This window comes from Austrofundulus limnaeus, unplaced genomic scaffold (genome assembly GCF_001266775.1).
Source record: "Austrofundulus limnaeus strain Quisiro unplaced genomic scaffold, Austrofundulus_limnaeus-1.0 Scaffold119, whole genome shotgun sequence".
In the NCBI taxonomy this organism is placed as follows: Eukaryota; Metazoa; Chordata; class Actinopteri; order Cyprinodontiformes; family Rivulidae; genus Austrofundulus; species Austrofundulus limnaeus.
Window position 1 is genome coordinate 697,412 of NW_013952521.1, and position 14,949 is coordinate 712,360.

The 14,949-nt window shown below is 39.5% G+C and overlaps 2 protein-coding genes across 2 annotated transcripts in view; both read right to left on the reverse strand.

Moving 5' to 3' along the window:
- Positions 1–654: 654 nt before the first annotated feature.
- On the reverse strand, positions 655–9,547 carry tap2t (transporter associated with antigen processing, subunit type t, teleost specific). The gene is made up of 12 exons (XM_014014786.1): positions 9,281–9,547; positions 8,037–8,573; positions 7,816–7,930; positions 7,588–7,718; positions 4,708–4,913; positions 4,429–4,626; positions 4,224–4,352; positions 3,946–4,131; positions 3,681–3,854; positions 2,778–2,937; positions 2,519–2,655; positions 655–1,945 (listed from the first exon to the last, which is right to left on the reverse strand). The coding sequence occupies exons 2-12, from the start codon at positions 8,533–8,535 to the stop codon at positions 1,751–1,753; spliced, it is 2,130 nt and encodes a 709-aa protein (XP_013870240.1). The 5' UTR covers positions 8,536–8,573; positions 9,281–9,547; the 3' UTR covers positions 655–1,750.
- A 742-nt stretch (positions 9,548–10,289) lies between these two features.
- slc16a5a (solute carrier family 16 member 5a) overlaps positions 10,290–14,949 on the reverse strand; it is a gene marked incomplete at its 5' end in the record, with an annotated part of 16,477 nt that continues 11,817 nt past the window's right edge. The window contains 1 exon segment of the mRNA XM_014014792.1: positions 10,290–12,845. Within this exon segment, the coding sequence (XP_013870246.1) occupies positions 12,580–12,845 (266 nt within the window).

Consider the following 14,949-nt stretch of genomic DNA (forward strand, 5'->3'; position numbering starts at 1 on the left):
ATTTAGGGCCATCCTGGCTTTAAGATTATCGAGATATGCTAAAAGAGATTTAATGAACTCGCCTTAGAGGTATATACTGTAGATTTGGCAGTCATCAGCGTAGCAATGGAAGGAGATGCCGTGTTTTCTAAAAACTGAAGCCAAAGGCAGGATGTACAAAGAAAAAAGCAAAGGCCCYAAAATTGAACCCTGGGGAACCCCACATGACAGAGGAGCAGAAAAGGATTCAAATCCTGCAATTTTTACTGAAAATGTTCTGTTTGCCAGATACAGTAGGACCTTAACCACTCCAGGGCAGTGCCACTGATGCCTACCTGGTGCTCTAGACGCATCAACAAAATGCTGTGGTCTACTGTATCAAATGCAGCAGTTAAGTCCAGTAAAACAAGAATAACATGATCACCAGAGTCAAATGTCAAACGAATATCATTATAAACTCTCAGCAGGGCTGTTTCAGTGCTATGAAGARTTTTGAAACCTGACTGAAACACATCCATGATATTATGTTCGTCTAGGAAGGATTTTAGCTGCATGTAAACAATTTTTTCCAAAACTTTTGACAGTAAAGGTAGCTTGGAGATGGACCTATAATTCCCCAGTACAGTGGGATCAAGACCAGGCTTCTTTAACAGGGGGTGCACCACAGCATGTTTAAAATTAGCAGGAACTACACCAGATAACAAACTACTGTTAAAAAGGGCAAGAACTAAGTGCCTAAAACAAGGGAAAACTTATTTTAAAAAAATGTGGTGGAAGGGTGTCACATGGAGAACCAGAGGGCTTAATCTGGGCAACCATATCCTCTAACAGAGACAGAGACACTGGTTCAAACTGATTAAAAACCACAGAGCAGGGCTTACACACAGAGGGRTCAGAGTCTGGGTGTAAAATGGAGGCYTGTATGGAGGTAACCTTATCAATAMAAAACTGCATAAAATTATTACAAAGCTGAACAGATGCTTCTAAACCAGCAGTGTGAGGAGAGTTAAGGAAAGAGTCAATAGTAKTARAGARMACRSSGGKKKTGKSKSTGAGACAGAATTACGWTAGAGAAGTGTTCMTTTTTGGACATTTTTACTGTGTCCTGGTAATTACGCCAGCAGTCTCTAAACATCTGAAGGTGCACCTGCAGCTTGTCTTTTCTCCACTTCCGTTCCGCTCTGCGACATTCTTGTCTGACAGCTCGAGTCCTTTCGTTAAACCATGGTTTAGGTTTAGTTCTAGGCTGTTTGGTTTTTAAAGGAGCCACAGTATCCAGTACAGTCTGACAGGAGGAGTGGAGCCAAGAACTAAGCTCCTCAGCATCAGTTGGAGCAGCAGGTGGACAGAGCTGGGAGAACACTTAAGAAAACTGACTGGCAGTTTCTGAATAAGGAGYACATATTGGGAATATATAAATTCATATTTCTTTCTTTTTTTGGAAAATGATTTGATGTTTTGCTTCATTTTCTGCAACTTAAATAAAAAGTAAAGTTTGTTTTAGTGTRTGTAMAYATATTGCTTTAAATKTATCCTTTYATGTAGGCAAAAGATTCCTGATGGCGAAAAAATAAAAAATCAGAAACATCTCACATTAAGTAGAATTTAAAATTCATTAAAAACAAAGCTTTGTTAAAACACTAACTCATCATGTCAGCAGAGTTCCTGTCTTCAATTTGAAGCGCTCGTACAAAACCAACCTGCAGTAAAAACATCTGAACAAGTTGAGGAAAGAATCCAGTCGGGATAAATATTTACAAACAGAAAACCTTCAGGGGTTTTCAGAGAACAGCTCCTCCTTCAGACGATGGTATCTTCCTTTGCGTTCTATCAGCTCTTCGTGAGTTCCCTCCTCCTGGACCGACCCGTCCTCCAGGAAGACGATGTGATCGGCCTTCTCCACGATCCTGAGCTGATGGGCCACCACCAGAACCGTCCGCCCGTGGGCCAGAACCTCCCTCAGCACCTGAGAAATGATGCAGCCGGATCATCAAACAGACGTGAAGGTCTGGGGTTGACATGGGATTTTTGTGGGATTATTTCTCTTGTTCAAACTTGTGATTAATGATTTTTCACTCTAGATGTAATTATATCGGATAGACTCCACTTTCTGCACATTTTCTGGATTAAAATAATCGTCTGATGTTGGTTATTTGCCTTTATTACGRCAAGTTTACTGATAAATACAGTTTCCTCAGACTGTGTTATTATTATGCTCTTTTTTTAAGCCTGCTTGTCGAGGAAAATGAAACCATGAGTAGCAGCTGCAGGTTCTGTCATCCTCCCAAGAAGCTATTTTCAGATCTAAATTAAGAAACACGATGTCTGAGCTCCTTCTGGGGTGTTTCTCTGCTTTCTCAGCTCCTCCAAGGACAAAATAAAGAAGACAGAGAACTCAAACTGGTCAAACTCTTTGGTTGTTTTGGGCCAGTTGAAAGTAAAATAAAAAGATTCATAAATTGTTTTGTCAAACCACTGGTGTGTTTGCTCTCAGCTGCTCCAGGAGTCTCTCTTTGTTAGGTTTGTGTTTTTAACTCACCGCCTGCTCTGCATCGACGTCCAGTTTACTCGTAGCCTCGTCCAGAATGATGACCCGCGGGTCTTGAATCAGAGCTCGGATTGCAGCGACGCTCTGCTTCTGTCCCTCTGACAGTTTGCCTCCACGCTCGCCTATATCTGTAAAAAAATTAAATAAAAATAAGAATTTAGTTTCTCTACATGTGAGGACATTTAAAATGTGTTCTTTCAGTACTGAAATATCTTCAAGTTTATGAATCCAAACAGACTCTGTCCTGTACCGGTGTCGTATTTGTTCTCCATTTCTGATATGAAATCATGAGCGCCGATCTTCTTTGCAACCTCTTCCACCTTCTCAATAGTGCAGTCCTTCAGACCGTATTCAATGTTGGACCTCAGAGAACCAGAAAACAGCTCAGGATTCTGGGAAACCAGCGCTACCTGYACAACAAAAACAAAGTTGAAGTCATTTAAATTAGTCCTGACATTCGTTGTCAAAACTGAAAGTTTTATCCTTCTGGGATGCCTTCGAGTGAGCCTCAGGTCCAATTCAACTTCAGACCCAGAGTTCTGGGTTTAACTGTAAAATAAAGACTGTAAGGCTGTAGGCTGTTTAGTTTTTATAATTTTTAAACTCAATTTTTAAAATTATATTTTAACACGGACTGAGCCATTTTATTTACACACAAAGCATTCTGGGTAAATGATGATGTGGATAGGTCCTCGGTGCGAGGCTGCTAGCGAGCTATATCCACCCTGAAGGTTAGTCTTGGACAATATCTGACGATCGACTCTTTTAAATGAAACCAGAGAGCGTTGACAGAGAGGAGAAGGTAGAAATGACTCAGCCTGTAACTGAAAATATGGATGGAGAACAACAGAGCTGCTTTCATGGAACAACCTCAGATGCCTGTTAGCTTTAGCATTAGCGCTGATGCTGTATTGCCTTCTATGTACAGTATTAGCTAGGCACTAGCATGACAAACTAACAAGCTAAACTGAGGTCCTCCATCTATATTTTCAGTTACAGGCTGAGTTAATTAAAATATACTTTAAAAAATTTACAAAATTGAACATCCTACAGTATTTTTACTGATTATTTTACACGCAAAATATATGTTTATCAAATAAAGTCTAATGTTACAACTAATCGTGGATCCCTTCAATGACGCAGTAAAGCATACCTTCTGATGGAAGTATTTGTGTTTGTAGTGGTGCAGCAGCGCTCCATCCAGCAGGATCTGACCCTCCTGAGGCTCATAAAGCCTCTTCAGGAGGCTGACGCAGGAAGTCTTTCCACCGCCGGAGGGACCCACCAGAGCTGTGATCCTCCCCGGCTGCAGCTCCAACGACACGGACTGAGGAGGAAACGTCAAGTGGGGAAAAAAAATCACCTATTTATGTTCAACAGCCAATGTTTAGGACAGAAACTGTGTATTAAAGTGTTACCTTCAACGCTGGTTTGTCTGAAGAAGGGTAACTAAAAGTGACGTTCTGAAAAACGATTCTGCCCTCCAGGCTCTCAGGAGCCAGGTCTCCCTCCTTCTGACACTTCGGTGTCCGGTCGAGATAACTCAGCACTTTGGAAATGACTCCAACTGTGGACACCGTCTCTCCGTAGCAATACATAATCTCCTGTGGTGAAAAATAAATCCTCCATCAAAAAAAAAAAAAAACTTTTCATATGAATTACATCTCCAACGTGTAAAATATTCATGACGGCTTACTTTTAAATTGACTGACATGGGCTTCTGGTACAAGAAAAAAGAGACCAGACTCCCGATGCTGAGCTGACCGGAGGAGATGAGACTGCGAGCTTGAATCAACATGATCGTCTTTATAACCAGAGAAACCATCTGGATGTACGAGCAAAGAAAGGGCTTATTAACACTGTGATTAATCTGTGTAATCTGGACAGACAATACGTCGTACCCKTCGTATTAACAGATGGACGGCGCTGTAGATCCCTGAACGCCTCTTGATGGCGCACAGCTCGTCCAGAGCCACGTCATACCTCCTCAGTTCGTCTTTCTCTGCGCGGAAGCTGCGGACCGTTCGAATCCCGCTGACCGTCTGAGAGGCCAGGTCTTTGTTCTGAGCGTGACATTCCTGAGTCTGTTCTTTCAGCTCCTGAAACAAGAAGCAGGAGGAAACATCACTCCCGTCGGTTTCTGACTGCTGGCCTTCCGGGCCTCCTCTCTTCACACCCACCTTGTACAAGCTGATGTATTTATTCTGCATCACTGCCAGGAGAGGCATTTCTATGCAGGTGAGCAGCGTGAGCTCCCACGACAGACCTAACATCACTCTCAGCATGAGGATGGTTTTAACCGCGCTGCGGACCGTGGCGTTGGCGTTGAGCGCTACGGTGCGGCCCATCCTGTCAACGTCACTGTGCAGACGGGACGAAAGCTTTCCTGTAAGAAGACAACCAACTCTTACTTTTATGAAGCAACATTTAAATGTTGCAGAGACAGAGATGTAACTATTTTTTCAGGAAATGTTCAAATATACGAAGGTGAGTTTACAGTGGGGAAAATAAGTATTTAGTCAGTCACCAATTGTGCAAGTTCTCCCACTTAAAAAGATGAGAGAGGCCTGTAATTGACATCATAGGTAGACCTCAACTATGAGAGACAAAATGTGAAATAAAATTTGAGAAAATCATTTTGTCTGACTTTTAAAGAATTTTTTTGCAAATAATGGTGGAAAATAAGTATTTGGTCACCTACAAACAAGCAATATTTCTGGCTGTCACAGACCTGTAACTTCTTTTTAAGAGGCTCCTCTTTCCCCCACTCATTACCTGTATTAATGGCACCTGTTTGAAGTCGTTAACAGTATAAAAGACACCTGCCCACAACCTCAAACAGTCACACTCCAAACTCCACTATGGTGAAGACGAAAGAGCTGTCGGAGGACACCAGAAACCGAATTGTAGACCTGCACCAGGCTGGGAAGACTGAATCTGCAATAGGCAAGCAGCTTGGTGTGAAGAAATCTACTGTGGGAGCGATAATCAGAAAATGGAAGACATACAAGACCACTACTAATCTCCCTCGATCTGGGGCTCCAAGCAAGATCTCAGCCCGTGGGGTCAAAATGATCACAAGAACGGTGAGGAAAAATCCCAGAASCACAAGGGGGGATCTAGTGAATGACCTGCAGAAAGCTGGGACCAATGTTACAAAGGCTACCATCAGCAACACACTACGACGCCAGGGACTCAGATCTTACAGTGCCAGAYGTGTCCCCCTGCTTAAGCCAGTCCATATCCAGGCACGTCTGAAGTTTGCTAGAGAGCATTTGGATGTTCCAGAAGAGTATTGGGAGAATGTCATATGGTCAGATGAAACCAAAGTAGAACTATTTGGTAAAAACACAACTCGTTGTGTTTGGAGGAAAGTGAATGTGGAGTTGCATCCAAAGAACACCATACCAACTGTGAAGCATGGGGGTGGCAACATCATGCTTTGGGGCTGTTTCTCTGCAAAGGGACCAGGACGACTGGTCCGTGTACATGAAAGAATGAATGGGGCCATGTATTGTGAGATTTTGGGTGCAAACCTCCTTCCATCAGCAAGGGCAATGAAGATGAAACGTGGCTGGGTCTTTCAGCATGACAATGATCCCAAGCACACTGCCAGGGCAACAAAGGAGTGGCTTCGTAAGAAACATTTCAAAGTCCTGGAGTGGCCTAGCCAGTCTCCCGATCTCAACCCCATCGAAAACCTTTGGAGGGAGTTGAAAGTCCGTGTTGCCCGCCGACAGCCCCAAAACATCACTGCTCTAGAGGAGATCTGCATGGAGGAATGGGCCAACATACCAGCAACAGTGTGTGCCAACCTTGTGAAGACTTACAGAAAACGTTTGACCTCTGYCATTGCCAACAAAGGATATTCAACAAAGTATTGAGATGAACTTTTGTTATTGACCAAATACTTATTTTCCACCATTATTTGCAAAAAAATTCTTTAAAAGTCAGACAAAATGATTTTCTCAAATTGTTTTTCACATTTTGTCTCTCATAGTTGAGGTCTACCTATGATGTCAATTACAGGCCTCTCTCATCTTTTTAAGTGGGAGAACTTGCACAATTGGTGACTGACTAAATACTTATTTTCCCCACTGTATATCCACATGAAAAACATTATAAACAGGGTTCATGCAAGTTTCAGAAAGTTAAATTTAAGACCTTTTAAGACCATTAGGAATGACATTTAAGACCAAACCGACGCATTAACAGAAACATTCAAATTGTCCCAGAAATTTTAACATAGAAACCTTTTATTGCTATCAGTTTAGCTATTAAAGAATACTTAATTTTAATACAAGAACACTAAATAATTTTAATGAAATGATTATTTCCATGAGACCTTCATATAGTCTCATTAAAAACAAACTTTCCCATGTTTAAACTACAAGCACTGGACGTGACTGAACTCTGTGTTTTTTTGGCAGGTGAACAAACCGCCATACGCGATGGGTTGTAGTGGCATAAGGATGAAAATATGGAAGTAAACTGTGCCATTTTTTGCCTGCAGTTATCACAGGACTTGAGGTTTAAAACGTACAAAGAGAGCGGTAGCAAACTTAGCTCTTAATGATGACAGAAGACTGCATCAACCTCTGATTACRGCGCTTTACTCTGTTTATTTATGCAGCCAACGGTTCTTGGGAATGATTGAAAGTAAAAGAATTAAGACTCGAAAAAAAATTAAATTTAAGACCTTGGATGAAAATCTGTGCATTTTAAAGACTTTCTTAGGCCTAAAATTTTGATTTTCAAATTTTAGGTGTTTTTTATGACCCTGCATGAACCCTGATAACTCTACATTTACAGGACATTACTTTGTTAGTTGAAGAAAATTGAGAAAAAAACGACTGTGGTGTTAGGATAAGAAGTGCGGCAAACCTGTTAGCTCTTTTCTTTTTACTCTGATAAGTGTCTTTCAAAAATTATTTCTTWTTGGCTAAATAGTTTATATTGTTGGTTACAAAACAGCTACTTGTAACCTGCGACCCAACTTATTTCCAATGGTGACCCACATATTCCTTATATATTAACAGGAAACTTATAAATGCTCTCACCTGGATTGTTCTCCTCAAAGAAGTGCACCTCCTGCTGCAGGAGGCTGTGAAACAACAGATGCTTCAGCCTCTTGTTCAGTCTGGCCAGTGAACACATGAAGATTCCTCCTCGCATCCCAGAGAACAGCGCACTGTCAGGATGCAGGGAAAATTTCTTGTTTAGATATAGACAGTAAATGAGCAATTAAATATGTTTTATTTAAAATGCAAACAGCTTTGTTTCACTACCTTCCAATTGAAATCAGCACCAGCTGCCCGACTGCATAACCAAAACCAGTTTGAAGTTCTTGACCACTGAGAATATCAATAACTTTCCCCTGACACAAAGGGATGTATGTATCACCTGTTAGGAAGAATAAATATTTGCTTAAAGTTTTATATTTGTTATAGAATAACAGTAACTGGTACCAAATGTCAGATAAAGTAGAATATCAGTATTTCAAACTTACAAAAAACTCCTAAAATGAGGAAACTGAAAGCTGCGATCAGATAAAGCGAGTCTGGTTTGAAATACGTCAGCACCCTCATGAGAATTCGTTTAGTGTCCAGTTTGACGTTTTCCTTGTTTTTATCTCCGCTGAGCAAATTTTCCCAAATTCCACAGGCCAGTGACGAGGACGCTGCGCCCAGAAAGAGYAAGCTGAGGTTTGGGGAAGGTCCTGAGTCAGGCTCAGATGGAGGCGCATGAAGGATCCGTCCGGTTTCAAACACAGGAGGGAGAAGGCAGAGGAGAGCTGAAAACCTGCACAGCACAGTCCGGAGCTTTCCGTCTGTCAGAGCAGAGGCGCAAACATGGAGGAAAACCCCCTTCATCAGTCCGAAGAGCCACAGTTCTGTAAGACCACCACAGCTGGAGCAGCCCAGCAGCAGCAGCCCGGCCCACCGAGCCGAACACAGAAGCACATCCAGGAAGAGGATGAATAATCCGTAGATTATSACTTCTTTCATTTTCCTCTGGAGGATGGTTCAGCTTCAAAACACTGATCCTGGAACAACAAATAACATTTAGTCTACATCTGTTTTTATCTTTTAATATAAATAGCTCTTTAGAGGTTTAGATTAGCACAGTGGTTCCAAAAGTTGGGGTCGGGAGCCACAGTGGGGTCCTGAAAATAATTTCTGAATTAATTACACACAAAAAAAAAAAGAAATAAAAGAAAACTAAGCACTTTTTTTGCCTTTGTTGTTGCAAAATAATAAAATTAGCGTATTTTAATAGACAAAAATAGCACAATAAATAATGTTACATGCTCTTGATTATTTGACGTGAAAACAATGTTTATCAACTGACAACAGCTGAGGGCACAGGTCTCTGCTGCTGGTATTTTGTGGGTCAAAAGCTGAAAAGTTTGGGAACCACTGGGTTATTCAGAATTCACACATTTCCCAAAGGTTTCTGTGTGAAACACTTTGATTTTCTTTTAGACAAAAAGGAGCTTAAACACGTTTCTTAGTAGCTTTGGGTATATTTCTATCTCCAACATCCTTCCTGCAGAAACAAACAGTTTTCAGCACTAATTAGATCAAATCTTTGAGCTGACTCCTGTAAAAAAATAAAAACAAAGTTTGTCATTTTTAGCATTCTTACATTAAAACCCGTTTATTAGATTGTTTACTGTTTAACATTCACCTGGACAAACTTCATATATAGTAAACTGCTAATGCATGATCAAACACTGATCGGATAATTTACCTTTATTCCGCCTCCTCTTGTTTCCACAGGACAGGTCACTGCTAGCTCACTAGCTTGTCGCTAACTGCTTCGTGGCTAACTTTCAGTTTCACTTTCGGCCGATTTAGACCAGGCTCGAATTTGTTAAAAACTCGAAACGAGGTCATAAAAAACAGTTTAATAAATTTTGTCTTCATTTATGTAGAATTATATTCATATAAAGAAAAAATAATAATATTTTAGCAGCAGAATTAGATGGCAGAAGTCTTCAGGCGTTTCACAGACTGGCCACAAGATGGCGTCGGTGCACAAGAACCGCTACAAAGGCGAACTTCCGGTTAAYTTTTAAAAACAAAAGCGCCAACAAACATTAAAAATAAGAATAAAAAAATTAATAAAAATATCAATTTTATGTTAGTTTTATCATTTGGGTACATTGTAACAATTTTAATATCTTAAAATATATAGGCAATATATGAAATAAAATCAAATTATATTAATAACCTGAAACTGTTTTAAATTAGGTGGAACATATTTAAGACACACCTTGACAGTTTGATCCATCACATTGTTCAAAAATAATTTCTAATAGATATTTAGTTTTGTTGTCTGCCATTTAGCTGAGCAGTATTCACCTTAAAATAATACAATTAACCCTGAACCTTGGTCATTTACTCCATTGGTTTTGTGTTTTACTGAAAGTGTCAGCATCACTCTGACATTTTAATGACCCTGAAATATTCTTTAAGACAAACATTTAACAGATTCATAAAGTAAAAATGTTTTTTATTATGACTCTACAGTCATTAGTCAACACTTATCATGTCTACAAACGTGTTTATCTTTATTTATCCAAGTGTTTTAATCACTTTGACTATAAAAGAGAAACTTTTTCAATTTTATCTTTACTACAAAAGTTTTAGTAATCACTTGAGACTCATCTGTCGACTTTTATGCTGACAGGCCACTGAATTCATTTACAAACTGCAGAAATACCAGATTAAAAAAATTAAAATAAATACAGCACACATACACTGAAAGGAGAAATACAGAATTTATTTTCATTCTTTTGACAAACTGCAAAACTGAGTAGAACAAATCCACTCAAACACAATCATTTTAATATTCCAACATTTATTTCCCTCTATCATAATTTATTATAAAGATATAATTAGCTTACAGCAAGAACAGCATCTGAGTGTGCAAATACCTCCTCTGCTGAGAAATAAAATTATCTTTAACACCGCAAGCAGCCGATACCTGAAAAGTAGCCGAAGAAGAGATGAAAATCTTTCATCACTTAATCTGCTTATAGAGACATGCCAGTGATTGTTTCAAAACATTACACAGGTAGAGATGGAATAAGGTCAGAAAAATTGAGAGGTGGTGAGTCATCYGTTAGAAATACACCAGCTAGGGGAAAAGGCACTGCTCTGAGGAGGTAAAAACCAAATAAACAGTTTGTAATGATATTTTAATCTGGAACATAAGTTGATTGGGCCTTCAGGAATCTGAAGTTTCTGATAATAAAATAAAATTGATGTGCAGGAAAAGTTCAAGGCTTCATTTCTCCACCCTGATCTGTAAGGGTTGGTGATTATTTTCAGATGTTTGATAAATCTGATGCAAAAAAAAAAAAAGGACAAAAACATGAACCCAACAAGATCTGTCTCTAAAAATAATTGTTTCTACAACGAACACCCAGCTGCTGAAATATTCCAACTTTTTAATAATTTTTTTCAAGTTTGAGTGAAAATCAAATGGTTTCTAAGGTTCAATGATCCTTTTTTAACAGAACTATATATGWAGGAGCCATGTTTAAAGCTTTAATTTGAACATCAAACAGCTAAAGTTTAATAGTTGATTTGTATTTTTTGTATGTGAATTTGTTTTGCTTTTTTAAATTAAATGAATAAATGAAAAAAAAGATTTTATAAATTCATCTTACTTGTATTGACAGACGAGTGAAAAATACTCGTTTCAAAGCGTGGAAGCTTCAGTTTTCTGTTCTGCAGCAGGTTGAGGCTTGAAATACAGGCATGAGGATAAATAACTCAACTTTGGATTAAAGTTGACGTCTGTTTAATTTAACATTTAGTTTTAAAAAGTGAGATGGCTCTCTGATACTCTGCACTTGATATTGGAGCAATTAAGAGCTTTTATTTTGGAATCACTTTTTACAAATTCTGATTTTCTATGTTTGTAGTTTGAGTTTGGCTTCAGTTCTCCCATAAATAAAGTATAAACACATTTTTTGTTATCTTTTTCCCTAAAAAACAAAAAAAAGACCTTTAGAGGATCGATAGGTTTTGAGTTTTTATTGACGTTTAGTGGAGCTTCCCTCCCAATGTGTTGCTGTCAACAAAATGTAAATAAACTGAAGTTCATTTTAAAACTTTGTTAGAAAAAAAAAAACCTAAAAGCAAAACGATCAAACAAACCCTGAGGAGACGAGCGGAGAAAATGAAAACTGATTTAACCAAACCACTGAGGAGCTTTTAATTCATTAAAACAAACATTTTACTCAGTTTTTAAATAAAAATGTTTTATTGAAAAGATTCTGCCCATAAATGTTTGATATGCTTTATTTTTAGTCACCTTGTTTCAGGTATTCATCAGTCGGCCAATCTAATCTGAACATTTGCCGACATAATCTGACAAATCTCTAATCTGATCTGAGTGCAGATAAAAAGTGAATCTTTTCTCATGCAGGTGTTAAAACACAGTGGTAGTARTATTATAATTTGTGCTTCAGGGAGGCTTTAAATGTTCATCAACTCTGATAAAGTTAAAATAATTACTGTTTTTTTAAATAAATAACTTAAAATTCTTTTTTGTTTTGGTTTAAATTTCTTTACGTACAGGTTTTGACTCAAGGGTTTGTGCAAAAACATCAACAAAAGCTACACTTTTCCATTTAATGGACATATTTTAAGACTTGGAGGAGAACCAGAAGCTGTTTGATTCTCATCCTTAAARTTTCATTACTGACATCTCTGTCAGATCCAGTTCCTGCTTTTTTAAAAAGTGCTTCATAAGCACAAAAATAAAAAATAAAAAGAAATAAAAGTGATGATTGCAGCAAATGTCTAGCAAAGAGCTTGAGATATTTTAAGATGTTATTTAGAGATAATGGTGACTCCTGTGTGTCAGCAGCAGATAAACAGTACAATCACATCGTTGCTTTAAGTGCACATCTGTTCGTTTTGGTAAATAACTTTGGTCAAACCGTGTAAGCTTTTCAAAATAAAAGYTAGCCGAATGCTGCTAACTTTGTGAGTCATTTGAGCCAAAGTGTCGGTGACGCACGGTGATCAGGTTCAGACGCTGGTGATGTACTCGGACCCGTTGGGCGAAGCCTTGTCCCTGTCTCCGTCTGTGGGGACGCTGCGGTACCGGCAACCGGGGGAGGCGTGGGTCACGGGCCTCCTCGGGTCGGGCTGAGCAGGGAGCTGGCCGCTCTTTGCCGCCTCCGTTTTATCCAGCCAGAGGAAGGACAGCATGAGGAAGACGGCGGACGAGGCGACGACGACGCTGCAGGCGACGAAGACGTAGAAAAACTGTCCGGTGCGGTCCACCAGGATTCCTGAGGGAGAAGGAAAAAAAAAAAACAGCTACAGTGTCAAAATTTAAACTTTATTATATTTACCGGTACTAAGCTTTACTTCCATAATTATTGACATKAATCTGTGTTTAATTTGCTTTGAAGTCCAAAAATCCAGCCCAGATTGCAGCCATCACCACTTCTTTTGTTGGATTTCAAAGGGGCAATATCATGTAAAATCAACTTTTTTTGAGTTTTATATCATGTTGTAATGTTATACTCTGATAAAAAACATGCCCAAAGTCTTGCTTTGACTCATTCATGCATGTTTGAGAAATCCTGCAGCGTTTTTAGGAAGCCATGCTGAGGAGCAAAATGACAGGTGGGGACCAGAAACACCCCTGGGATGTGTCTTTAAGCCGAACTTCCTCATGGCAGAGCGAATACTTCCTCAAAAATACCTTTGAGGAAATGTATTTTCAGATGCCAACTGCATCATGGCAGCCCCCGCGATCGCACCCCCCCGCCCCCCGCACTGAAATGGGCAAGACAGAAGCGAGGGTGGTTCTTAAAGAGACAGAGGCCAATTTCAAGGCGTTTAGAAGAGGAAGTGATGAGAAGATACGTTTATTTTCTATTGAAACATAAAAACAACATTTTAATAACAGCTGAAGGTGACATAGATACTTTATTATGGTATAGTTTTTAAATATATGCCTGAGAAACACATTATCGGCCCTTTAAGATTGAGCTTCATAATGAACCTCTAAGTTTTCAAAATAAAAGCTTAAACTTTGAGGACATTACTTTAAACAGAAAAATAACTTGCTGCATTAAACATCTCATTGTTTTTCTAAACCAAGTAACTTCCCTTTTCARTACTGTGCAACAAGGAAGTACTGTTGCTACTGATGTGCAACAAAAACAATCTACATCCATTCATTCATGGATTAAATCCCAAACAGACCTGCTTTAATTCGCTACACGGTTCAAACAAACAGAAGTCCACACTGAGATTATCTGAACACACTTCAGTGCCATAAATAAAAACAGCTCAGCTGTAGACGGAAAATGAAATATTATCCCTTCAGGCAGATATTGTTCCATTTTGTTCCTGCTTCTACCTGAACGAGCTGGGACATGTCCACCTGCAGACAGGTGGGGGGTGTATTGTGTTTTGGTAAAATGAACAAATTCAATGAGCAGGAAGTGAGCTGCGCTGACAGAGTCGTACTGGATTTTGTTCGTTCAATATTAAAGGTGAAGCTGAGCAAAGTCAGCTTTACTCAGCACTGAGAAATCCGACAACAGGAATGGTTCTGTTGTGTTTGGGATCAGGGTCYCGTTGGACCCAGTTTGGTCCAGACTTCAGATGGACTCACATTTGGACTCTTTGGTCTCCAGAGGAGTTCATGGTCCACACATCGACTGCGAGGAGCCCAAACCATCAGCCCTCCACCACCGTGCTGACGGCTGGGATAAAGTGGTGCTGTGCGTTATGGGTCAACAGACTGGTTCCAGAACTCTTCAGGTCCAGAAGAAACTAACTAAATTCATGTTGTTTTTGTGACATGTTTTTACTCTGCAACCCATCAAAACAAGMCCTACCTGTTCAGTCTGTTTCTAATAACCTTTGACCTGCTAACTGAGGTCTATACAGTCTGAAATGGGACTCATTTTGAGTATTACATAGTCTGACCTTCGGGGTGAATCTGCTGGAACGTCCACTTCTGGAAAAACTTGTCAGTCACCCTGTAGAACAGTATAGACTCTAAACGACCTTTGACCCCTCCCAGATTGATGGACAGCAACAGTTGCTTCTCAGAGTCATTTTGGTTAGCACACACACAGTTTGTATTTCCATCCTTATTAGGACCATTCATTGACTTTCATTCATTTCCAGTAATTTATACAGCCTAACCCTGATCATTTACCATAAAACTAACCTAAACTCAATTCACACCTTGGTCCTAAACCCAACCCCTGACCCAAAAATGGAGTTCGACCATATTTAGGACCGGTCTCTGGTCCCCATTAGGACTACTGGTCCTAACAAGGTAGGTGTGTATACCAGAAACGGTCCTAAAAAGGCAACAAAAACAAGTACACACGTGTACACACACAAACACACACACACACACACACA